This window comes from Hetaerina americana, unplaced genomic scaffold (genome assembly GCF_022747635.1).
Source record: "Hetaerina americana unplaced genomic scaffold, ioHetAmer1.1.p SCAF_8, whole genome shotgun sequence".
NCBI lineage: Eukaryota > Metazoa > Arthropoda > Insecta > Odonata > Calopterygidae > Hetaerina > Hetaerina americana.
This window is the reverse complement of record NW_027287427.1, coordinates 52,108,414-52,136,277: the sequence shown is the minus strand read 5'-3', so window position 1 is coordinate 52,136,277 and position 27,864 is coordinate 52,108,414. Positions and strand designations below refer to the sequence as shown.

General features: G+C 41.1%; 1 protein-coding gene across 1 annotated transcript; it reads right to left on the bottom strand.

The window, feature by feature from the left end:
• Nucleotides 1-312: 312 nt before the first annotated feature.
• On the bottom strand, nt 313-27,606 carry LOC139697842 (kynurenine/alpha-aminoadipate aminotransferase, mitochondrial-like). Its single transcript, XM_071596702.1, has 10 exons — nt 27,380-27,606; nt 24,479-24,582; nt 7,730-7,898; nt 6,900-7,089; nt 6,527-6,655; nt 5,708-5,851; nt 3,915-4,094; nt 3,320-3,446; nt 1,563-1,774; nt 313-1,068 (listed from the first exon to the last, which is right to left on the bottom strand). The coding sequence occupies exons 1-10, from the start codon at nt 27,409-27,411 to the stop codon at nt 1,012-1,014; spliced, it is 1,344 nt and encodes a 447-aa protein (XP_071452803.1). The 5' UTR covers nt 27,412-27,606; the 3' UTR covers nt 313-1,011.
• Nucleotides 27,607-27,864: the final 258 nt, after the last annotated feature.

Here is a 27,864-nt window from a genome sequence, read left to right as displayed (position 1 = left end):
TGTGAAAGGAGGAAGGAGAGGAATGTTTAAATAGTCTTAGCCATTCAAACTTTATGACCATCCCCATCACCCTTTATTCTGATATGCTCAACTGGTATAGAATGTTTAAAAGCAGATCCAACTTTACCAATTGGCTACCTATGCACATATTAGTCAATGATTCCACTTTCCGAGTAATTTCTGATTAGCCCTCAATGACTTTGAGATTAAAATTCTCTTAGTATCTACCTACCTACTATAATTAATGGTCGAATGTTTTTAACGTGCTGGAATTTTATATTAAAAGTCAGTTTTTGGCATTAATAAAAAATATTTTACTACGAAGCATAGCATTTATTTACTGATAAAAATTATAAAAGAGTATTTACATAACCAGAATATAAATACTGGCCTTGAAGGAAAAAATACAAAACCATTTATGCCGGACACTTTTGTGGGGTATACACAAAGATCAGGGTGGTTCATGTAAGTCACAGCAGTTCAAGCATTAATACAGCAAAAATAAATAGGTAGCTGAAATGTGTCTTTGGACACTCTTTTGATCCCACTGACCTAAGTAGTAATACTGTTCCAACTTCATCGATATGTAATGATATTGTAGCTGTTAATCATATAATCTCAATCAACTAAGGTGACAGATATCATATCTGTCTTACAGATCTCACTTTATCATTATACTGACATAACTCTTAAAAATATTTTCCTAAAACTTCAGGAAAATTATTCACAGCTTTGCAAAATAGATACAAATTTGCACTTTCTGTTGGGAGACTCTATACTAGTCACCTCTAAAACATTTGTTGCAGAAGAAAATACATGCACTTTCCTCTTCAGAGTTCATCTCATGCAACAATGATCTTATTATTCATGCCATAGATGATGTCTTTATTTATGATCATCATTAAGAAAATGCTCAGAAGCTGATGATCTACCATAGTTGGTGTCGTGGTGCTCTTTGGTGCTATCTACAATGATGGCAATTATTTTGGAGACGACATTTTGGGAAAGTGATCATTTCAAGTGAAGTTTCTTTTCTTCAGTTATTAGTTCTGCCAGGCGAGCAAATCCCTAAAAAGATTACAAAGTAATGCATGGATTAAGTTTACCTACCAGTAAAATCAGTTGCATATAGTAAAATGAAAGTATTTTAAAGCATGCAAGATAGTAAAAATTCTTTTGCAAAAGTGACATGTATGTCTTTCGGCTGACAACCAACGATGGAGTAGAAACTTTTAGTTCTTTAGGTGGTGATTATTCACCAATTATTCTTCCCAAGATTAAAAACTGAGAAAAATTCTTTTCCTAGAAATTGATAGATTTTTTCCCACTATTTTAAAATAGGGTCATGTATTTACAAGATAGATACAAATCTCACAGTTGAGGAGAATTGGGAAATAAACTGGTTACCCACATAACTGTTCATTTTATAAGAGAGAGGAAAATTGTCAAACTATCCACTTTTGTGCAAAAACCATTCAAATTGTATTTGGTTTCCCATTTTTTTCATTGGCATATTAACCCTACACTCCTGATCAACAGGGTAATTCTAGTAATCATCTTACCTGGTCCATATCTTCCAATGGTGCAAGGGAGTAAGATGCTCGAATATACGGACATGGTAGAGTGGGATCAGGCATGAAGGCATGACCAGGAACAAACATTACACCTTTACCATGAACCCCTCTTTTCATGACCATGTCATAAACATCAGGGACTCCATTAACCTTTATCCATAAGAACATTCCTCCATCAGGCATGGTCCATTCAGCTTTGCCTGAAAATTTAAATCAAACCCAATAACAAGATGCTGTGGTCTTTTAATTAAATTTATTTTTATCTGTGATGAATAAACAAATAGTATGAGGATGGTTGCCCGAAAACCTGTTTTTCCTGAACAAGTCCTCTAATTAGGCTGCCCAGATAATGCAATGAATATTTCCTAGTACTTAAGAAAAAAATGAGCATCCATTTATGTATGAATTTATTTATATTTATCAATATGTGCCTCCCATGTGACTTTAAATGAAAATATATTTGCACTCACACACACAGTATACCATATATTCACATAGACATATGGATACATATACACAAAAAAAAATCCATTATATACCCACATCTCAAAATCCTCCAATATTTGCCCATTATCTTGCTTCAATGACCATGTTTCTGCACCAACAAAACTGTGCTCTATATCTAAGTTTTATAAAGTGTTTCCATAAAATCCTTACTTTGCTTATAATCCCCATCATCAATTCCCTCCTTGTGAAAGCTCCTTTGCCTAATTCAACTCTTCTTCTTATGTCCTGACAACTTCGACTATTTAAGTCCAAAATATTTCTGAGATAGATAAACTGTTCTATCTGCTCTCATTTATGAACTCCTATCATAATATTTGAGTTAGCTTTTTTCTTTCCCAAAAACTACACAACTTTGCTTTATTCTCATCCCATGCCTATCACACTGACTTTTCAATGTGATCATCAATGCTTGCAACCTTTTGGCTGACTGCATATAGTTAGTTATACAGCAACTATGTATGGTCACATGGCAGAGAACTTTACAGGTATTATGAGCTAATCTTTATGTCATGTGAATGAGCACTGTCTAAAATGCCATACCACATTTCTCTACATATGTTCTTCATGTATATAAAAACCATAGGGCAAAATCATACAAAAAACCATCGGTCAGAATTATTACTGTTGTAGATATAACAAGAGTCATTAATCAAGAGTCATAGAACATTTTCATAAAAAATGGATAATAAAGAAAACAGCTTAGCATGAGAGTGAAAACTAGTTGGTCAGTTAAGTTAATTTTCCCTGGGCCCTGAGCCAGTGCAGGGTGGCAAGTACTTTTCAGGTCAATAAGATTCCCCCTGAATGACACATCCCCCTCCTGTATAGTAATATAAAATGGCAACACTTTCATCTCTCTCTAAAGCTTTATGTAATCGGTAAATCTCAAATTTATCCAACATTACATCCTCAATATGAAGAAAGAAAACAAGCACATATGTAGAATGCATGAAATTAAAATATTATTTTAATAATTATATTTTTCCATCCTACAAAGTAATTTGAAAAATTAAGTCATTGCACTCCTTTATCATTCTTCTCATCACATCTTTACTGCACACACTAAATGTCTATAGAAGTAACATTTAGAAAATATCACCTGGGCTGGTATGTGTCTGTTTTCTTAGACAAAACAACATCTCTGACCAACTTCAGACAATATTTTGATGCTGACATAACATCTAAGAGGAAAATGATAACTAATATTTTTATAGTAACAAATTGACTGCATCACTGACCTTGCAAGTGTTTCTTTGCCACCTCTGACATAAAATTCCTTCGTTTCATATAAAATTCCCTTATGTTCTCCATGTATTTGATGAATCCATCCCATCCAAGTTGGTCAAGAAGTTTGAGGGCTATCACCTGATAAAATATATTTTTAGATGAGTACATATTTAGTATAATGGTGCATTCAATGGCATATCAATTAATGTGAATGAAACACATTTCAACTGCAAAAAGTAATTAATGTTTTTGATGAATCAATTTGATAAATATTCAGAACAAATCAGCATTTATGTGCATTCAATCTGAAAGAATTAATTTAATTTTTCCAAAAATATGATACTTATGTTTTTATAAACAAGATAAATATGATTTGAGTGTTGCATAGAAAATATCTAAATAATACCCAACAGACAATAAACTTAAGCAAATTGATCCCTACAAGCCTGCACATGTAGAATTTTCTGCTGGAATCTTAATTTTCATAATGATGAGTGGACAAACTTTCCAGATATTCCCACCTGAATTTTTATGAATTTATCTTATCATTATGTATTTAGCTAGGATTTTGTGAATTGATAAATAATAAAACTGAAGTTGACTTACCTGGGATAATGATGATGTATGCAACACTGAGGCTTGCATGTGATACTCAACAACTTGCATGAGAGGGCGAGGGCCTGTGATGAATCCTAATCGAAGCCCAGAGCTGAACACTTTGGAGAAGGAATCAAAACGTATTACTCTCCCCTCTGTGTCTATTGACAGGAAACTCTGTGGCTCTTTCTGCGAAAAGAAGTTTTCATAATTAACCCTTTAGCAGAAAAGTAATTAATTAATATCAGAACTCTTCATAGAATATAGAAGATAAAATAAATTACATCAAAATTCTTCATTTGGATTATTTGAATGATCTGCTTGATTTGTAACAAAGCTGTGACAACTCTTGGCTGTTGCAAAAGGCTCTGAGAACATTACCTACTTACTTGGTCAATTATTAGCAACTCTTCTCACATTGCTCCACTGTTTTAGCAAATGCATAAAATATTTTGAAGAGGTTTTAAAATTTTAAGGTCTCTTCTAAAGCACCATAAGTGAGACCATAAAACCATAAACATAGTAATCAACCCGAAGGTAAGTTTGGTAGATGATGCTAGAGTTCACCCAATACTAAGCCAAATGGCAAGTGAAAATCACATAGCAGGGTAGGGGGGGCAGTGCCTATCCCTGTGCCGGTTATGGTTTCCCAGGAAGATCTGGTACCTGAAAAATCACCTAGATTTGGTGCAGCTGAGGGTGCCCAGAGAGGCTTGCCCAGGAATCGATCCCAGTGGTAACAAAAAGAGGATTTAACAAAATGAAGTTCTTAAGATGTACTTATTCATTGCCATAATCAAATATTTACACGCAATAAGGCTATTTAGGTGCTCTTTTCAAAAGTACTGTGACTTATTTAATCTCCATTCCCTGTCTATGAACCATTTTTCCGTAAATTTTCAATACCTCTGCTTAATGCTACATCACACTTTTTCATTCCCAGAGTGATAAAAAGTGATAATAGTGAAGTTAAATTTTGGTATACCATGTGTCTAAGTAGGAAAGTAATAAATGTGGGCAACTATCATGTTTATTCAATAAAGTGTTTGTGCTTTCCATTTATTTAGCCTTTGGCATTCTAAAATTCTCTCATGTTAAACGCTGGTGACTTTAATCTGATTGCTATACATTTTAAGCCAGGAGCAGTGGAAATTGAGGCTAATATTAACAAACTATGGGGTGTGATTTATCAAAAAACAAATAGAGTTTAGCCACATATTAGCATTCATTAACATCTGAATCCTTCAACAATATTTTTTACCAGGTGATATAAATATGTGTATCCACTATATTATTTCTTACCAGGTTGTGTCTAATGAATTGCCATTTATGATTCTAAAAAAATATTACTTTTCACCATAACTTTGGTAGTATTTATCCATACCCATATATTACCAATGTCAGTTTGATATGTGGTGGCTAATGAATGGGTTGCACAGGTCCAATGTTTATTTACTTGAAAGTTTCAAATTTTAACTGAATTCCATACAGGAAATGTAATATTGATACAGTTGTGAGCTGCTATTTTTGCAATTCTCCAGAAGAAGAGGCATTCATTTACTTAATTCCATATGGAATAAGAATGCACTGTATGCCAAGGTAGAATTGAACCCATTAAGCCCAGGATTTCATAATGGCACTAAATGAAAATGATCTGAAGTTCAATCTGTCAGCTGATTTCAGCTGGTTTCAACGAAGAGGAAGAAAATACATTTCCAAAAATAAAATATCTATACAAATTTCATTTAATTACCACCATCAGAAATTTGTTTAAAATGAGCAAATGAAATTAGTGTACTTACATCATCAAAATGAAGGAAGTAGTATGGATCATCTTCAAGGATGAGCAAATTAAAATCACTTGCAACTTCATAAATTTCTTTCTTCCGTTCAATGGGCATCACTGTGCCACTTGGATTGCTAGCGGTGGGATTCAGGTACAAGAACTGGATGGAAAAGAAAATTATTATGGATTTGCAATCATTCCTCAAGGCTAAATAAAATCCAGGGGTGCAATTATGGATTTTCTTTTACATGTTATCATTGTCATTATCTGTAACATGATTTTCCTCTTTAGGTCAGTTGGCAGTCATGGATCTAGTGACTTGGCTCAAATTATTCATGGCAGTGTCAGAGGTCACTCTAGGCTGAGTTTCAGAATGTTAAATTAAAACACTGTTGATAAAATTTTCATAATCCATGGGGTAAATAATGGTTATGACAACATGTGGGGCATTATGAAGAACCATAATTCTGGCCTGGATTCATTTTAAATCCATACTATGCCAAAAAATATTGCATCTGTGTATGCATGCCATATAATAAAATAGGGGAATAATCACTTTATATTCTTATAGGTGATTCATGCCAAATATAAATAAACTTTTGTTAGATTAAAGCCGTTGTGATGTGCCCATTCCATAAAATAAGCATATTCCAGCATATTACAATGCAGTTGGTAAATTTAAATGGACACACAGAGCTGAATTGCAAGTGTGGTGAAAATTTGATTTACAAGATATGAAAGATAAAATATGCTTTATAAACAGAGTTGATACCAATGACCCACACATTGCATTTCAAAAATGGCCATTAGAATGAGCAGTATTTAAGGTAATTACCTTTGGTGGCTTGAGCATACTGTTGTGAGATATGGACCAGTATCTATTGAGCTCATCCCTTAACTTGTAAGGGCACATCCCATATTTGTCTTCCTTCACACTGAGGAACTCAGGACGATATGGTCGAAGCTGAAATTTACAAACACATTTCCATTTTAAGATAAAGACTTGGTAAAGTACAAAGCATTTTTCCATTGTTCTTTATTTTGGTATCTAGTTTCAAACCTTAGGCATCATCATCAGGATCATTTAATAAACATGAATTTCCACAAAGTTGAGCCAGAAACAATCAAACACTTGGTGAAGTATTAAAAGTGTAAGTATTTTCAGGTGACTTATCCCTAGCTTGACCTAGTTTACATCAAGAAATTACCATTGCCAGTACTCCTGAATATGTTGGAGCAGGCACAACTACAGGATCACCAAAGTCCATGCACAGTTCTATCATTTTGCAGAGACCATCTTGTGCACCAACTGTTGCGATGATATCACGGTCATCCAACCCAGGGGGATTGTGGAAGCGTTCTTGGAACTCACGAAGCCTTTGAAGGAGCTGTGGATACCTGTGTGAAATGTAAGATCATTAAGAAATGTGGTAATATAAACTGAGGACCAGATGTGTGCTATAAGCATGAAATGACTATTTTTTCATCAAAAACAAAATGTATAGATGGGCATGGCCACCAGTTCATCCTAATGATTTATAGAGAGACAATGATTGAATATGTAAGTATATAATGACATAACCTACCTGACTTTCATAAGTGTATCAGTTCAATTAGAATTTAAAGAGGAAATTCAATTAAATGCATTCATTCATTGCATTTAAATTTTATTGGAATATAGAGAGTCACAGATTAAATGCGTAGGTAGGTATACAATGAAGATGGCTTCATTGTTCGGATTTTGTAAGTACTGCACCACAATTAGAATTTCGAGAAGAAATCTAGTTGAAGCATTGGTTCATTGAATCAAAAATTCTATCAGATTATGCTACTTTGAGGAAAAATATCATTTTCTGAACTACCGGTATGCTACTGTTACATATAAACTTATCGGAGGTAATGACAGATAAATTAAATGAACGAGTAGAGCTATACCGCGCACTGCTGGGCGTCCTTTCGGGGAGACTTGCAGGGCAACGCATTGGTGTGGGAAACCTTTCCGCAGAAAGCGCAGGAGAGAGGCGGAGGTGGTGCTTACCCTTCGGTGGGACCATATTGCAGGGCTGAGGTCAGCGTCTTCCCCGACAACGTGATGTGGGAACCGTCCTTGAGGGAGAAGCGGGCCTCGTTGAAGGGATGGGTGTCGCCGTGCGGGAGTCCCTCTGCCAGGAATATGATGTCCGAACTGGCCGTGGCCAACATCTTCACTGCAACGGAAAACAATAAGGCATAAATCACTGAACGAATTTAGCATCGCAAACTGGGTGTGAGTAACTCGGTTAGATATTAGTGCGGGATAGAAACAATTGACCGAAACATTAGATTTAAAATTGATTAACTTTTAGGCTTGTTATTTTAACCGATAACCATCAGCTAAAATTTTAGAGCAAAATTTTGGTATTCGATCTCTTAAGAAACTAATTGGAATGATTCCAGCATATTTACGGGTTCTCACCGCGATCTTCAGCTTGAATAGCCTACAAGTTTGCTAGCAGGACTGTAAAAGAGGAGGTACGCGAATTAGATTAGTACTCGGGTACAATGGGATACATTTGAGGTATTCTACCCACTTCAAGGAAGGTTTTGGATGGTGTATAACGAGCATTTACTTTGAAGTATCGTGAAAATTTGCACTCGTTTGCCCCGCATTATTTATTTCGTGATTTATTCGTAGAATTTGCGCTCTTTCATACTGTCAAAAAAGCCTTCCTCTTCTACCTCCTATTTAAGAATTCAATAATATTTCCTTGACCTCTTCAATAAGCGTAACTGTCACAAATGTTTTTGCGATTGTTTATTTCGCTAATGCTATTTTCTCCGAATGTCCCCGCTACTATGCCCATTTCCTCTAATATACTGCTCAAATACACCAGTGGAATAAAATCCTCAAAAGCTGGTCAAAATTATTTTTTGGTAGAGAAGAATATGATCTCGAATTGCATTTATTAATCCGTCTGGATTTATTTACGGTCATTATTATACAAAAAACACATTAGCATATCATGTCCCGCTGTTACTGAGACAGCTTCGTAAAACTGATATATTTTTCATTCAGAGTAATGTGGAATCGTGCGCTTTTCGCGACGAGATAATCGAGGAAAATGAAAACAACCGATAAGAATTGTTGACACGACTTATGCACAAGACTTAAATTTATCGCCGATCTGCGACGTAATGGTTCGCGCCACACTCGCCGGGAAGGGTTATCTAAATTCACAGTTTACACAGCGGAAATTTGTGTCACCGCCGCCCAAAGAAGGGAAATAAACGTGAAGGCCTCACGAGGAAGATCAAGGTAAAAGTATCTGTACACGATGAAGAGGTGTGGGCGAAAAAAAATCTATCAGGTGCAAAAAAATTGGCAATGGCTTTGGAAAAATAGAAGGTTGCGGTCAACTAATCTCCTTGTTGATATAGATTACTACCATGTATGCTCCTACCCCTCTAACATGTAAGCAAATTAAGGAAGACGTTTTTATTTACTTGAGAACAAGCATGATATAAACATAAACAGTACAGTTTGTGTAATACACAGTAGTAAAACAGAATATTCGTCTAAAATACGCTTACTGCAAAAATTTAATCTTAATCTAAAGATATTTCCCTGTTCTACAGTTATTATAACAAATAGGGTAGAATAAATCAGAATTCTATATTAAAAGCATAACCTAACCTCAAAATTCAAAAATTACAAACTCCACTTCCTCTTTTCAAAGGATCCTCTGCCACTCTGGGGATACGTGGCCACGCACGGAGCTTCCCTCAAGCCAATAATAGTAGTTAATCTTAGAAACCGATCGTCCCTCCGCAACTTAACTGGAAACAAGTCGCCTCGGGAAGGTTCACAGCTTTCATCCCACCCTCAACGCCAAGCAACCACTCAAAGCAACCGCACAAACCACATTCAAGTACAAAAGATTGAGTAGAAATTATAATCTCTTATTTACTGCTTCCCTCACAAAGAATTTTAAATTTTTTTATTTCATGAAAATGTATAGCGAAAAAAAAAGGACTAATTTATAAATCAAGTAGAAAAATTGTATACCGCTCGCGAAAGAGCTGTACGTAATAACTGGCGCTCGCGCGATGTTAATCACGCATCGTTCCCGCTCACACACACGCTTTGCACACCATGCCGGTATCACTCCGCTCGCTCTCCTTCACACCATTGTTGCCTCGTCAAGGCCGACGCGACGCCATTTTACACTCGCGCCGCATGCGCACTCTCGAAATATAATTGTCACTTTTCTCGCACAACAATAGAAAGGCTGCCCCACGTTGGGCGCCATTTGTGACGCGGTATTTAATTTATAGATAAATTTTCCCCGATACCGCGAGACAAGGGAGGCCGCGACTCTACTTGTTTTGAGGGCGCCAGGCTAGCCGCATGGCTAGCCGCAGAGTCACGCCGCTGGCTGTCACCTGGCCCATCACACTCCTCGTCTCAGGGGAGGGCTCGCTCACCTTTTATGTGCCCCGGGGTGGGCAGCGGCTCTTCAGCTGAAATCACGAGGGACGCAAGGAGGCGCATAAAAATGGACTCCGACGAGTAAACTTCATAAGAACTATTTATTATCACAAGAAAAGGTGTGGGCGCTCCCAAGCAAACATGACGCGCGGTGCCGACGCCTGCTGGGCCACGATGTTGGGTGGCCGCTCGGCTGCAGCCGAAGATGGCCGCCTCGCTGTCGACTGCTGGCTCCCGATGTTCCGGTCGGGGCCTGCGGGGGGCCCACACGGCGAGGTCGGTTGCTGGCACGCGCACCCCCGGTGTTCGCAGGCTGTCGGTGACTCGACGATGATAGCACACGACCTTCTCTCTCGGGCATCCCACAACGAACTCTCCTTACCACGTGTTGGCCGACACTCTCCGCGCGCGGCGCGCCCCGCTCTTCTTTTTTCTTACATACATTGTCGGCGCCAACAGATAGCGCCCCGCCGTTCTACGGCTCGCGAGAGAGGCGCGCGTATTCGAACTGGGCAAGTGACGCTGCGCCAAGCACAACGTCACATACCCCCTCCCTAAGCCGGACACTCGTCCGAGTGGACCGCTTACAAACGAGCCTGCAACTGAAACCTATGAACACCATATAGTAACAACAATTTCACAGATTTCTACCAGTAGTTCACTCAGTTTTGAGATTCTGTCTTCAGCTATTGGATAGAAAATGGATAGCACAACTTTTTCTAATTTTAACCACATTCTCTATGAACATCAAGTAATACATTTGGTATGAACAAACTTTTGGCATGAATCTTTCATACATTCCAAGGGAATTTCTCACAAAATTTCAACAAAAGCATCACTCGCTCAGATAATTCACTCTATAAAAGGCAGTACGTCCTCCGCTCAAACACATCACACCTCGTTTGTAAACTCTCATTCACCACAATTCAAGGGCTATGTGCCATAACAACAATAATGTCCGACAGAGATTTTCACATCATTGAAAAATAAATCGCTCACTTTGACACACAGACAAGATAACATGAGGCAAACACACAATGCTGACCTATTGCATAATACCAAAATTCATAAGGAATTTTTTTGAGAGTGTGCTCCGTGGGCTTGGCCCTCGGAGAACTCACCACTTTGACGAGTGGATCTTGGTGCTATATATCGTTTCAAGTCACCAATATCTACTTTCGCGTTTTGCTTATTGGAACGCGTTTCTACGATATAAACTGTTGGAGACAGTTTTTTTAGTATCTCGATCGGTCCTTCAAATTTAGGGGCTAGCTTGGCTGAAAACCTATCAATCCCACTGGACAGATGGTGGGTCCTACGCATTACTAGGTCTCCTACATTAAATTCGATGTTTCTTCTACCCTTATTATACGCTTGCGCCTGTTTTTTCTGAGCTTTCTCTATATTCTCGGCTACTAAATCTCGTAATAAGCCTAACCTATCGGCCCTCTTTTTCCACGCTTGTGGATCCAATCTGCTCTCTATGCCTTCCCCCTTCTCAAGCTCGCGCCGCAAACTCTTCACTGGCAGTGGATGCCTTCCGAAGTTCAAGTAGGCTGGCGAGATCTTAGTCGAGGCCTGCTTCGCGGTGTTGACTGCATGCCTTAGTTCATGTAAATGCTGATCCCAGTCTCTATGGTCTTTTTCTACAAACATCGCGATGGCCGTCTTCAGCGTTCGATTGGATCTTTCCACTGGGTTTGCCTGAGCATGGTATGGAGGCGTTGTTGTATGCGTTATTCCATACTCTGCCAATGCTTCTCTTACGCATTTGTTATCAAACTCTTTTCCATTATCTGTCACGAGATACTCCGGCGTTCCCCAGCGAAATAGGACAAGCTCCTCAAGTGCTTTTACCACGTTGGCCCCTGTAGCAGCTCTGACCGCCTTTAGCTCCACCCATCTTGAAAATAAGTCCTGAAAGATTATTAAGTACTTGTTCTTGGCTTTGCTAAGCGGAAACTCCATGAGATCTGCTGCTACGACGCTCCAAGGTCTCTCTACCGTTCTTTTACCCAATAGTCCCTGAGGCGCTTGCTGCGACGTTTTGAACTGTTGACAGTCCCGACATTGCCTCACAAAGTTGTGAATGTCGTGATAGGCCCCTCTCCAATAGTAATCTCGTACGACTCGATCGAACGTCTTTTCCACTCCGAGGTGGCCCGATGAAGGTTCACAATGGGCATCCCTTATGACCCGCTCTCGACATTCTTTTGGAAGCACGAGTTTCCAGCCCTCTTCACAATCAGCGATTGGATCGAGCAGCTCATCGTACTTGTAACGATACAAGTGGCCCGCTTCGACCTTCCAATTTTTATACCTCTCCGGATATTTGCTGACTTCCTCGACTCTGCGTTGGTAGTCCTCATCCTTTACTTCCGTAATTTCAGCGATCTTCTCTTCGCCAGAAAGTTGCTCGTACATACAAGATAGTGCATCAGGCAAATCATGGATTTTACTTCGAAGATGCACCACCTCGAGACCTACTATGGTCACTTGAGCCCCGGGGTCATAGAGCGCAATGTACTCTTTTCCCCCGATCAGGACTGAGACTTGGTCTCTATTCTCTGCCGTCACACTCGCTAAACTCACTCTAGGCGTGGACTCCACGCCGACTCCCCCTCCCTGAACCGGACACAGCCTATCAGGTTTGTCCTCAATGGTTACAGGGTATATCACACTCTCACTCGACTCATTCCGGCCCGTCCCTTTGTCGGAACAAAACCGATCCAGAGTGAACAGTACTTGAGGTAATTTCTCATAATCGCTCTCCTGCTCTGATTTCGGGCCCGCGTGAAGCGACTGGGCAGAATCTACATTCCACGCATGTCTCGGCGGGCTTTGTGGCACCGACGAGATGCTCTGAGGCCTCTCACTCATTCTCTCACTCTCTGCTTGCTTTGGCGGCTGGAGACAGGCTGGCCTGTTCGATCCCACCAAAGACTTGACCCTTTCGCTTTTTTCCGACCTAACGGATTGGCAGAGCGGAGCTGACTCCGTCGACCAATGCGCCTTCTGCCCCATATGCGGTTGATTTGGTGGGCGGAGACGGGCTGACCCGCTCAGCTCGGCGAAATCAACGACTGGACAGCAAATATCAGCTTTGCAGTGGAGGTCGGCCGTCCGTCTCGACTGCTCAGCTGGAGAGCTTTTCCTGATAGCTCCATTGCATTGGCCAGATCGATAGAGGTTGGCTGTCCACCTCGATCTGTAGATTTCTTCATCCTTGATCTTTGCCAACGCCTCAGATGGGTGGTGGATGTTGGCTGTCCAACTCGACCCAGGAGCAGATGTTTCATCTGGCCCATCTGAGTTTATCTCCTTTCCTTTCTCTATACAATCCTTTACTCCACTATTTACATCTTCCTTGATCGAATTTGGTTCGCAGAATTTGGCTGTCCAACTCGGCTTTTCCAAAATCGAATCACCATTTCCTAACTTAATCGACTTATTCCTATGATTATCTAAATCTAATTCAGCCGATTTATGTTCGACGGATTGGTTTGCGGGGAAGCCGCTTGGGCTAGGCGACTCCCCGCTTGTCCGTTTTCCTGCCGAGTAAACAGGTGTTTGCAATTAGGGCAATTAATTGCCAATAAGCCGACCTTGCCGCAAAGTTGGCACTTTTCTTGTGTCCTTCCAGGTCGACTGGGGCAATTGACACTGATATGCCCTCTTGCGCCACAGCTGAAACACTGGACTCTCGGGCACGCATTTGCCCTATGTCCCGACTCTCCGCAGGAATAACAAGCTCCGTCAAAGCCCGGTCCCTGGTCTCTCGCCTGTGAAGGCCTAGACCACGTAGGTCTCGTTATGGCCCTTCCTAACTCATAGCTGATGCTCTGTCTATGTCCATCGTCCCCTGATGCATCGTCCGAGTCATCACTGCTGTCAGTAGATAACGACCCGCTCGTTACCTCCGACTCTGAAGAAGATGACGAAGTGGATGTTATTTCCCTCCGATACTTTTTCTTGGAACCCTTTCTCAAGTTCACTTCCTTATCGTTCTTCTCACTGCCCAATTTTTGTAAAATTCTGCTAATTCCATCCGTTAGGTTGTTGATCATCTCGTTCTGCTGTTGCAATTGACTCCGCAACTCCTTTATTTCCTCAGAGTTGCGGTCGCTCTGTACTGGTATCTCTTTCTGATTTGATTTCGCTTCCGAAGGCAGAATGCGCAGTTTTTCCTTTTCTCTGGTCAAATCTGACGCTTCTTTCCTTTCCCCCAGCGGCGGAAAATCATATGAGTCCATCAGCGGCAGTTTGGGCTGAGGGCCTCCCGCTACGTTTGCTGTAATGGTCCGAATGGGGTTCAGTTCCTCATTAATTTCTCCGTCGCTTGCGGCAACTTTCTCCGTCTCGATGTGCTTCTTTTTATGCCCCTTACTGCATGCTCCTTTCATTTTCCGCCCTGCATCTAGGTCTTCGTCCCAGTTTAAGGCGTATAAAGCTCCTGAGAGGGTTACATCGTCAGGCTGCACATCCTCGTCCAATTCTTTGACCATGGTGTCCCTAACCGTGGTTGTGCCAAAAGAAGCTTAGCCCGCAATAATCGCTCTTTGCGCACTAAGAGTGGCCCTACCAAGGAGTGTCCTTTACTTGACAACTCATTTTCCACCTCTTCTTCACTCATTTGCTTAATTATTTCAAATTCTGCCTTTACCGCTGAATGCCGTAGCAGAGCCCTCATATCTCTCTGATATCTCGCCAAAAATCCAGTGTCACCCTCCATTGTAAATTAGGAAGAAGAAAATTCTTAACCTATTGAATAATTAAAGGATTTGCCCCACCTAACCTAAAATACGCTTACTGCAAAAATTTAATCTTAATCTAAAGATATTTCCCTGTTCTACAGTTATTATAACAAATAGGGTAGAATAAATCAGAATTCTATATTAAAAGCATAACCTAACCTCAAAATTCAAAAATTACAAACTCCACTTCCTCTTTTCAAAGGATCCTCTGCCACTCTGGGGATACGTGGCCACGCACGGAGCTTCCCTCAAGCCAATAATAGTAGTTAATCTTAGAAACCGATCGTCCCTCCGCAACTTAACTGGAAACAAGTCGCCTCGGGAAGGTTCACAGCTTTCATCCCACCCTCAACGCCAAGCAACCACTCAAAGCAACCGCACAAACCACATTCAAGTACAAAAGATTGAGTAGAAATTATAATCTCTTATTTACTGCTTCCCTCACAAAGAATTTTAAATTTTTTTATTTCATGAAAATGTATAGCGAAAAAAAAAGGACTAATTTATAAATCAAGTAGAAAAATTGTATACCGCTCGCGAAAGAGCTGTACGTAATAACTGGCGCTCGCGCGATGTTAATCACGCATCGTTCCCGCTCACACACACGCTTTGCACACCATGCCGGTATCACTCCGCTCGCTCTCCTTCACACCATTGTTGCCTCGTCAAGGCCGACGCGACGCCATTTTACACTCGCGCCGCATGCGCACTCTCGAAATATAATTGTCACTTTTCTCGCACAACAATAGAAAGGCTGCCCCACGTTGGGCGCCATTTGTGACGCGGTATTTAATTTATAGATAAATTTTCCCCGATACCGCGAGACAAGGGAGGCCGCGACTCTACTTGTTTTGAGGGCGCCAGGCTAGCCGCATGGCTAGCCGCAGAGTCACGCCGCTGGCTGTCACCTGGCCCATCACACTCCTCGTCTCAGGGGAGGGCTCGCTCACCTTTTATGTGCCCCGGGGTGGGCAGCGGCTCTTCAGCTGAAATCACGAGGGACGCAAGGAGGCGCATAAAAATGGACTCCGACGAGTAAACTTCATAAGAACTATTTATTATCACAAGAAAAGGTGTGGGCGCTCCCAAGCAAACATGACGCGCGGTGCCGACGCCTGCTGGGCCACGATGTTGGGTGGCCGCTCGGCTGCAGCCGAAGATGGCCGCCTCGCTGTCGACTGCTGGCTCCCGATGTTCCGGTCGGGGCCTGCGGGGGGCCCACACGGCGAGGTCGGTTGCTGGCACGCGCACCCCCGGTGTTCGCAGGCTGTCGGTGACTCGACGATGATAGCACACGACCTTCTCTCTCGGGCATCCCACAACGAACTCTCCTTACCACGTGTTGGCCGACACTCTCCGCGCGCGGCGCGCCCCGCTCTTCTTTTTTCTTACATACATTGTCGGCGCCAACAGATAGCGCCCCGCCGTTCTACGGCTCGCGAGAGAGGCGCGCGTATTCGAACTGGGCAAGTGACGCTGCGCCAAGCACAACGTCACACATTTTGAGTAATAGTTTTAGATTTGATAAAATTCAACATAAATATTATACATTCACCAGAAGATTATTTTGAATACCAGCTTTCCCCGGAGAATTTTCAATGATCTAAAGCAGGATACGTAACGGTTCTTTAAATTGGCGTGAATTTATTTCCAAATTAACATAATTTTTCTGTAGGATAAAATGCCATACAATTATTTTTGCACATTTTTGAAAATGGCCCTCGCCATAGAGGTTTCCTAGATCTGCTACTACACCTAACCGCATAAAGCCATCGGACCTATCATGTGGAAAGCACGTTAGGAACATCGGCGGGGTACATTAGCATTAAGGAAACTAAGGTTTATCGAATGAATAGTGGGGAAATGTTCGAATAAAAAATTTTAGAAGAAGAAATTTCATTTTGGTTTGGTTGGAACATATTTTGAATACGCATTGAGCGGCGCAGAGGGACTTAATTATGGCATCCAAAAGGATAAAGAGAATAACTGCCCGTTTCGTGAAAAACAGCTATTAATGAACTTGAATTGTCACATTTTTATTGGAAGATATTGATTGAGAGATATTATAAACATGAAAAAATAGGCGCAACTTAAACTTTTAGAAAAGTACAAATCATTCCACTTTATTGTTAATACGGAAGGAATAATACTAGAACCGCAATTACATTGGCGATTAAGTTGAGGGAAACTGGTAGTTCTTCAATCAAGTATGAAAATACTTTTTTCATATTTCATCATCCTAATGAGGAATCGGCGAGGGCACCCTGCGGGTAGTGACAGACTAAATTTCAGGAAGGGTTGTACTCGCCTCTCCTCAGACGTCACTTTGTGGAGTTCTTTAATACTGTGAATGGATGGATTGAATTGTTTTTCCACACGCCATTGATTAGTATCAAGGAAAAGATTTCAGCCACCACGGAAAAACATCACGGAAATGGTAAGGAGTGAATCTTTATTTTTAGCGGTATCTGCCGTCAATTTATTCGCGGCTAATCCGAGTTTCGGGGCAAAATTAATCATCAAGTGGAGAGAGAACAACTTTCTCATGTGTTTGGAGGTAGGGAAAGTGCCCCAACCCCATTTACAGGTGCATGTGGCCCGGGGCCCTAGTTTTTTTGCCTTCAAAAATAATTTTCCCGCCAGCCACCACGTGTTTATTACCAAGGACTGCGATTGTTGGCGATCGGTTATTGCCCTCGGACTCGGCGAGGGGAAATTCACGGCGCGTTGCGAAACCACGACGCGACGCGAGGCCACGCTATGACATAACTACAACTCCATTCATCGATCTAGAGGTCGACTACTTAAAAAAAATAAACGCCACGGGAATGGTAAGACACTCTCTATAAGATAGCTGTTGGTGGCTGATACAAAAAAAATAGTGCGCAACATAAACAATATTTACTCAGCGCTTGAATTTTTCTGTGCATGACTAAATAAATAGAAAAGGGCGCTTTGTAGAACACTAAAAGCCATAGCTATTCTTTCATTGTGTTAGCGGGGGTAGGAGTGTAAATTCGACTGTGAGGTAATAATTATAAACTGTTTACTGATTAACCTGACAGTCGAGTAATCAATATCAATTCTTGAACAGATTTTTAGTACTTCAGTCAACTACGTTTTCATGACATGTGACCATAAAAATGTCATGATCAGATCATTCAATACTTCTCTGGCTACAGTTAAAGATGATAGCCCTTGATATTAGATGGTGTCGCTTACCATACATTTTTAAAGTAGTCGTTTTTCAATTCGATTTTTAAAGTAATCCTTTACATAATCAATATTGAACTCAAATTTAATTACATCCTTTTGCTACCAAGCTTAATACCAAGTGATTGTGTATCCATCACCTTGTTAAAAACGCTGGATTATTAGCTCTATGCTCGCTAATGATTCAGTGAATTTCACGCTAGATGTACACGAAAGGGACTCCGTAAATTCATTTCCTACGGGTAAATTTTATCTAGCCCAGGTAAGAGAACGGATCACTGTTGCGTATGCAACATAAATCATCTTCATTACGACCTGAAACTAGAAAAGCTGAAATTTTAGGGCGGAGCCGCATTTTTTGAATAAATGGAACGTACCATAGATTTATTTTAATTCCTTGTGTTATATATATATATATATATATATATATATATATATATATATATATATATATATATATATATTCATTGCATATGTGTATACGTATGGTATTAGCACTAGCGAACAAAAATACAGAAACACACAAAAAAAGAGAAGAAACTCACATGTTTTCGAAATTTCGGTGGTCAAGCCACCTTTCTCATGGAAGACTAGACTAGAGAGGAGCTCTTTTCAATATATATATGTATACATATATACATATATTATCGATAATTTACCAGTTTAGGTAGGTTTTAGATGAACACAAACTACCAAAGGGTACACCAACAATTTGCTCTTCTCTCCTAACAAAACAAAACCAATAGCCTAAACGACAACATGCCCCTCTTTGACTCCGTAAACTGACTTCCTCCCTTCATTCTGTCCAACATTCCTAACCTATTTCTGCCCCTCCCTTGTTTGCCAAACGTTTGCCCCTCTATCACAGTCTTTAGCATCCCACTGCCAATCAATATGCACTGAAAAAATATTGCCTGCCACTTCTGGATTTCTCCCAACAATCCTCTCTTCTCCTCCACCATACCTAGCATTTCACCATTTGCTTTCCTTTCCGTCCTCCTCACCTTTTCCATGCTTAGCCGCACCCAAACTTCAAAAGCCTCCTATGATCATGTTTCAATTACCACGTTTCCGCGCCACTCCATACCCAAGGTTTCACGAGCATTTTCTAAGCGTTCTTACGTCCCTGCTATCTATTCCCTCCTAGAGAAAGATTCTTTGCTTAACGCCATTCTTCGTCTTATGCCCCTACTACTTTGACCATTTTGGTCCTGAACACTGCCAAGATACGTCAACTGTTTCACCTGGTCTAGTTTGTGCTATTCTATTTTAACGTTTAACTTATCCTTTCTGTAAAACCGCATATCCTTTGTTTTATTAACATTCATTCTCATACCATATCTATCACACTGACTTTCTAATGTACTCATCAATGTTTGTCAGCCCTTGGCTGACAAACAAACTAAAGCTTGAGCTAACCTAAATAATTTTTTGAATTGTCCACCGAAATTTCATTCCTTTCTCCAGTTCTTCCTATTCCTCCGCAACTATTTCCTCCACATTACGATGAACAGCATATGTAATAATGGACAAACCCGCCTTAATCCTCCTCCTAATACTACCCATCTGGACTCTCCATCCCACACTCACACCTGAATAGTCTGAGACATTTGCAGGTTACGGCTACATAGCTACCCCATTCACGTCGACGGACCACTCATCTAACCGAACAGTTAAGGAGATGAGCCTTTTCCCGCCGTCGGCCTTGAGGAGAGGACTAGTGACGTAAGTCGGCATTGCCTCGACGCATCAATGCCAAGGAAAGAGCGGCGAGAAATGACAATTAATAGACATGTCGATATTTTTTATAGCGACCAAGTCGGATAAAGAAAATTTATATGGATTGTCGTTATTCATCATCGACATTAATATATTTATTATATGAAAATGCGGGCGTTATTATCTATTTGACGATATGGACGATATGGGCGATGCGCGATATGTACGATACTGACCATGTGGACTGTCTAAACATTTTGGGTGATATTTGGGATGCACATACAGAGGAGTGCTAAAGACTACATTGCATAGCTCGAAACTGCAGACTTACGCCCTGAGGTATATAACCATATCTTCGATTGAACATGCGGTTCATATGGATTAAGTTCCAATGCTTGAAGATATATCCGATATTAATCGTTACTTAATTATATCGTCACCTTTTCGATATTTATTTTTCATCAAAAGTCGATTTTGAAAAATGAACATTTCACAGCCCTCGTTTAGAGTACGAAAACTATTCATTCCGCGCCCTTAGTTTGTTCTCAAAACACAAACTTTTCAGTCCCTAATATGGCCGGCGAGGCTCATGAAATCATTCGCCATTCCCTAGTTTGCACACTTCTGTTCTACACGTCCGTATATTCTACTCTATTTATTTTTTGACATGTCCATATTTGAACATCATCAAAAATATTGATGCGTAGAATCACCCCAGAAGCATTATAATTCGTACATTTATGGATGTGGGGAAATTATTAACGGCAACTTAATTTCTACAGCAACACTTCTTTCATTCCAATTCAATTAGGAACCTGACCGCGATATTCAAAAGGGTGCTAAGAAATTACATAGACCTTTGAATGTTTTGTACTTCCTCACTCCTTCAAGCAGAATGCCGCTGAGATTGTGGACCATGAGTGATTTTACCCTGGACTATTGTAGCCTTCCAATTAAATAATATTTTGGTAGACAAGAATTCACTTTCAATTCAAGCCAATCAGGTACTCTCAGCGTGCAAAGCACTCTTTGCATCTACGTCATAAACAGGCACCCGACGTAAGGGAGTGCGGTAGGGGGTGTCCGGTCACCAGACATTGGAATGATTAATGATTATTTTCATTGATATCATTTCATTTTTGGGTGGTTCAAATTGCCGTACTTGAGGTTTTCTACTATCGTGATAGCGAAGTTTGCAAGGAAAGATGAATTCCTCCTATCGGCTCGTTTGCCAATCATTTTGTCTTTGGAGTATCGGCTGCCAATGCATTGCGCGACTAGAATTATTCCCTACGATTATTGCTAAACTCACACAATCTGCAGTCATTTGTAAGTCAGGTATGCTATCTTCACTTTTTTTTCCGGTTCTCAAAATATTTGTTCGCATAGACTCTGGTCCGCTTTCCATTCATTATAAACGATTTTTCACGAGACAAGTAGCTCTTTACCTCCCTCATGTTAATCTATGCATCGCCTATTCGTGTCCATTCGAGCACATAGATGTTATATATAGTGCCATTCTAATGATTTACTTTAAATGAAGGGTCTGTGTTACAGGGCCTTATTCAATGTACGAGGGTCATCCGGAAAGTAGTACCCGTTCGTGAAATAAAGACAGAAAAGTAAATATTAACAAACATAAAAAATTTTATTTGAAAGAGGATACTTTAAACTACTTCTCAACATAATCTCCAAGCAAATTAAGGCATTTGTCATAACGTGTGACAAGTTTCTGTATTCCTGCTGCATAGTCCTTCGCCGCCAGCTCATTGAGATACGCGAGGGACCCATCTTGCACAAATTTTTGCATAATGCAGATGGTGTTTAACAATTTCATGAACAATTGTTCGAGAAACATTGGGAAAATGCTCACAGATGTCATCAATTGTGACGCGCCGATCGTTCCTCACGAATTCGTCAACTGAGCTCACCAGTTGGTCTGTAATGACAGACGGTCTCTCCGAACGCTCATCGTCGTGTGTGTTCCCCCTCCCCATGTTGAAGTTGCGACACCACCGCCGAACAGACGACTCGTCCATTACATTGTCTCCATACACCTCCTTTAATTGGCGATGAATATCACATGGGCGAACGTTTCTTGCATTGAGGAATTTAATCACTGCCCTCACTTCACAACTGGCGGCGTTCTCAATTTTTTTAAACATTGTAAACAATCACAGAAACAACACAGGCAATGCTAGCGTCACGCAACTTGGCTCAGAGAAGGCAGACAAGCCACTGAAGCTATCTGACCTCGTCCAGCGGCTACTCGCGTCGTCAGCACTTCATGCGGCACGAACGGGTACTACTTTCCGGATGACCCTCGTATATCTTAAAATCTCCCTCGATGCTCCAAATATTCACAGAGTCCATTCCAATTCGGCAGAATCCGTTACTGATCGAATGATTCAGCGCTATGGAAACATACCATAGGTATAGTTTAGTTCTTCACGAAACTCTTCTCACATTTCATGCACGAAAATTAAGGTACATACTAAAGTACGCTTTGAGCATCATACATCATTGGTGGCCGCTGATGGCAAGGAAGGTAGAAACAATGAAGGAGGGCGATAAAATAATTTTATCACTAAAGCCATCAAAAAACTTTACCTATCTTCTTCAACGGTTACAGAATTCTCACTGGACTAATCGTAGTCTTAGTGAAGTTATTTTTTAACTATGCCCAACCATTTTTATGGTTGGGCATAGTTAAATGTTGGGCATGGGTCAGATCACTACATAGTGTGATAATGTGAGTATAGATAGGCATGAAATACTGTTCTGGCACAGATATTGAGAGGTACATTCAGGTGGTTGTTTTCAGCCAAAATGAAACCACCAAAAATCTATGAAAATATGAGTGGAATAGACCATCGAACAACAATTCCTAAAGTAAAAGGAAAACGCAGAATTGAAACAAGTTGCATTATTGAATCCGAGGAGCAATATCGAAATGATTTGGCGAAATTATTGATAGTGTCGACAAACACCATGTTTCCTACTCGATTAGGGTAGTCGAGCTGAATTCTTACATACAATTCATGTTCACAGTAGATAACATAAAACAGTTATAATAATCATCATCTCCTGGGAGAATTGCTGATACTTCTGGAAATGATAAAGCCTTAACTGTGACTACAGTTATGTAATAACGTTGACGACGGTGCATTTAGGAAAACAAACTGGTGGGTCTAATTCGAAAACAAAAGGAAGGAGCTTGAGAGTTTTAGGGCCTCGAGCCTTGAGGATACTTATTTTCTGTCGTATTTCAACGACTGTATTTACTATCATATCGGTCAATAAAGAAACAGACATGGATTTCCCCAGTTGACAGCAGGAAAGGGCAATAATTTGGAGCATAAGAGGATCGGCCATTTTAACTTAAAATGTCCCCATGATCATTCTTCGAATTACAAATAGTTTAAGAGTCATAGTTGTTTGAATTTATGACCACGAACCCACCAACCAATCATGATGATAACAACAAAGATTAAGAAACACATTACCGCCAAACATACAAAGACCCGACTTGTAATTTTCTACGGCATGAAATAATGGAAATAACAACTTTCCAAATTTTGAAATTTAAATATATTCTTTTTGAAAATATCTCATCCAACATCTTTGCTGACGATATGCAAAGTGCAACAAGATTTGGGATGAAAATTTCAAAAACTTTAAATGAAATTTGGCAAATGCGTTGTTTCCATTTTCTCAAATGAGAAAATTAAACACAGGAAACGCGTAAAAGGGACACTTATGCGGGGATTTTTACTTTGCAGCGCTCTATCCGCGTTCGACGGTTGAAGTCAAATGATTTCTGCTCTCGTGACGAGGAGTTAGAGAGATGTGAGGCGGCGGGAGAGGGATATCGGGGAAACGACAAAGAGAGGGTAAAGTGTGTGAAGGGAGTGGGATGAGCGGGTGAAGGTGAGAAGGAGAGCGAGAGGAAAGGTGAATGGTGGCTAAGGAGGGGGTATCAATGATTTTTATTAAGCCCCGGATCAATGTAGGTTTCACTTAGCCATATGTCAGCCATCTGATCAGTTCTCACCTGATTTTTGCTGGTATATTTGGAAAGAATTTCAGGGAATGTTATGTAAAAATAATTATGACAAGATTGATTGTGAAAAGCGGTAATGCTTTTGGATAGGATAATTGGTAGGCGGTGTACTTGCTGTGATGACTTGTACGAGTATACTCGTATGTGTACGTACACACAAGTATAAAAAATCATAAAAACAGTCATCAATCCGAAGGTCGGTTTGGTAGGTGATGGTAGAGTTCATCCAGTCCTCAGCCCGACGGCGTGGGAAATTCACACATCAGAGTAGGGGGGCCAGTTCCTTTCCCTGTGCCGGTTATGGTTTCCCAGGAAGATCTGGTACCAGAAAAAGAGTGGTGGCGCTGCAGGTGCCCAGAGACATGCCCGAGAATCGAACACATATGTATGTATATGTATATATATATATACACATATATATTTATATACATGTATATATATATATATATATATATATATATATATATATATATATATATATATATATATATATATATATAAACATACATACACACAATTTTCCCGTAAGGGAAGTGGATCGTAACTCCAAATCCGTCGTCTCACACTCACTCAGTTCCCGCAACGGCGACGGCTTCCTCCCCTTCGCCAGGTCATTGACGAAGTAGGAGTAATCGGACACCACACTCGGCTTCTGCTTCCGGAGGATCTGGCCGCTGAAATGGCGATCGAAAAGAAGATTTTTTTTGATCAAGATCCGTTTTACTTTCACGAAAAGGGACGGAGGGCGGGTCTGGGGGTCTCGAGAGGTTGGGGCGAGGAGTGAGGGGAGGAGCGGAACGGGAGAGGAGAGACAAACATCGGGACGCGAAACTTTCACGCCTCCTCCCGCAAACGCCGAAAGCAGCGACAAGTGTGCTTTCGAACGGGGCGCTGAACACCGGCTGAGGCCCGGGCTATGAACGGCCTTGTAAAATCCTGATATGCCCTAAGGGTACGCTAGAGAAATTATCTGGCGCCCGCGTGGGATTGCGACACGCTAACTAATTGACTTGAAATTTAAAACTGAAAAAGGTAAATCACTGATATTTTGATTTGAGTAACATTAACAAGATTGATGGAGGCAGTTTTCGAAAATTACCATTATATCCTATTTTTCAAGGAAAAGCTCTTCAAAGAGTGTCCGTAAGTGATTTCCGAATGGAAATCCAGCGATTACATAAAATAAAGCAAAACTTATAATCTTCCGCAAGCAATTTATTATACTAAGAAGAGTTTTAAAAAAACTAGTAGAAAAGGGAAAACAGAATTCACAACTCGAATGCTTGCGTGGAAACAGGCCTCCTTCGTCATATTATGAAAACGTCTGAACCAAATAATTACACGGAGCTCAATGGAAGGAGGTTCTACCAGCAACTGCGTAGTTTTATTAAGTACTCTGCGATCCACCACTGGGTGTGTGGCAGGGGCTGATTACACACAAGACTACCCTTGAAACAAATTGTATCCATTGAGTTATATAATCCACAGAATGAAGTAATGTATCGCGAATATTGTATTTAATTAATTCATTATATTTTATTAATGATTGTATTGTTTTTTCATATACACAAATGGTTTACCTTAATTATACTAATATGATCATAGGAATATATATTGCTGTAGTAGGTAAATTAAATTTCTCTCTCCTGCTTCGTAAATCCAGTCATTATGTAAAATATCTGGCAAAGAATAAATTAGGAAAGCTTCTCGAACAAGATCTTAAGCGATGCGTTGATTATTTTTTGTGGAAATTGTTAACGAAAATGACGGAAACTTAGAGAGGTTTGGCAAATTACTGCAATGTTCTTAGATATCTACTTCACGACAATTCGCGTTGAATTTTAGATAAAAAAATCTGGTTCATCTCAAATCGAGAGGTTATTGTATCGCAATCCGTCGCTAACACGAGAGACTTACGATGGAACTGCATACCAGCGATCCTGAAGCCCTGCATACACGTTCTGTGCCGGTCAGCGCAGTTATTAATTCGTCAGCGTTTCGGAACAATCTTAGGCGTCTTTGGGAAAGTCGGGGGGGGGGGGGGAGGAGGGGCGGGGGAAGGAATTGGAGAGTGATTGGGAAATAAAAGGGAGCGAGGCATGCGTGTGCACGTTGGGTTTCGATCGCGTGATTTCAACTGCCACTTTTGACTGCGGGGAGGATGGGGTTTACGCGGCTAGTCGGCTAATACCGACCTTCTGTGTCCCGCGCAACATTCCCGGAAGAGTTCGCGGCCTGACGCAATAGAGAATCGAATTCCATCGTCAAGATCAGTCAAGGCTATTGACCGACGATGGATGTGGGCACACAGCCTCGATCTAATCGCATCTAGGATACTTTTCCTCGATTCAGTAATGCCCGCTCACTTCTTGCGCCATTTCGAGTTCAAAATAGTTTCCACCTGAGGAATAGACGAAAGGCACAAATAAGTTTAGGTTGCTAATTCTCCGCAAGGTCTCTCCGTAAAATATTCCGTCATGATCGTAGGCCTGTGAGACGAAACTACAGGCATGTAATCCATCAACGCCTCGACAGGTCTAGGCGCAAGATTTTCGCGACCTTAAGTGGAAGCAGGACAGATTGGTCACAAATTAACGTTCTAGGGTTAAAATATCGTCTACGATTTTCCCTGCGGACCGCTAAGCTTAGCTTTAATAATTGGAACTCATTCGTGAAACCACGCGCGCTAGCTAACCTTGAACGAAAACAAAGTCAATTCACGTGGCGAAATTTTTTTAAGATGTCATTTTCTTAATAACCCATCGCTTTTTTTCTGCAGCAGAAAGGGAAATTAGCGCTGGTATTCTGAGAAAAATTTTCAAAAATTATAAAGTTTCGAAACATTTTTTCGAAGCGAAAACAATTTTTTACTCCTTATCATTCATGCAGCGTAATAACTAACTGAGGATATGAATTAAGGCCATAATTCGAATCTCAAGCACAATTCGTTCAAAAAACTCTTCTGGGACTTCGAAACTAATGACTTGTTGAACACCTATTACGATTAATTCGCAGTTAGTAATAGAGCGTGTGTGAGAAAGAGAGAAAAAGCCCTTTACTTCCTCTCATACCTGAGACGGAACTATATGCGAAAAAAGCTCTCGGGGAATGGGCATTCGACAACGGGCAATAAACAAAATTCTGGAAGACGCAGTTTCTGCGAATTTCAACGAAATTCAGAATTGGGCGACGGAAAAGGAAGCAAAGACATTTTCTCGCGACGAGGAGAAACCCGGAACCCCTCGCAGAGCCTTCGGCGAACGTACGACGAAAATAAAATTCGCGAGAGTCGTCATGGTGGCGTTGTCTCCCGGGCTTAGGAATCGACATGCTTCCGCCAAAATTTCGCCCTCCTAATCTTTTCGCGGGTTGGAGGAGTGAACCGGCACCGGATGGCGTGTACGAAGAGCGCTCACTCCGCTCGTAAAGTAAACACACACACACACACACACAATAACTAGTGACACAAACCTCAGCTGCCACAAGCTCCTCATGCCAGGCATCCTGGATGTCTCCTCTCAGGCGATGGCTCGGAGAAAGAGCGAGAGGGGTGTACACACTCGAAACACACTTTTAAATCTCTCGCGGGGACGAGACTGGGACCGGTGGGCGAGGTGGGGTTTTCAACTCGGGAGATCGAGAAAGTATCCGTCCACTGAAACTAATGCGAGCTCTTTCCGCCGTCCCTTATTTATGAACGTCCCGGCAGCCACCCTCACCCCTCCCAGGCCGAGCCACCGCCCCGCTACCCGTCTCTCCTCCCACTCCCTTCAATCCAAGCCTCGGGACCAGTCTGCAGAAATGAGGATCGGGGTGAGGGGAGGGGTCGGTGGGGGGGGGGAGTTAGCTAAAGGGAGGGAAGGTTGGACCGAGAGTGGGGAGGGTAAATACGTGGGGGATGACGGTGAGGGAAAGAAGGAAGGGGAAAGGGTGGTTGAGTGGGGCAGGGAAAGATA

Coding starts and splice junctions, on each gene's coding strand:
- LOC139697842 (XM_071596702.1), bottom strand. CDS start 27,411: ATGCCTGGCATGAGGAGCTTGTGGCAGCTGAG. Junction 4,095..5,707: donor ACTTCCTTCATTTTGATGAT/GTAAGTACACTA, acceptor TTCTTTTCGCAG/AAAGAGCCACAGAGTTTCCT. Junction 1,069..1,562: donor CATTGGAAGATATGGACCAG/GTAAGATGATTA, acceptor TAATCTTTTTAG/GGATTTGCTCGCCTGGCAGA.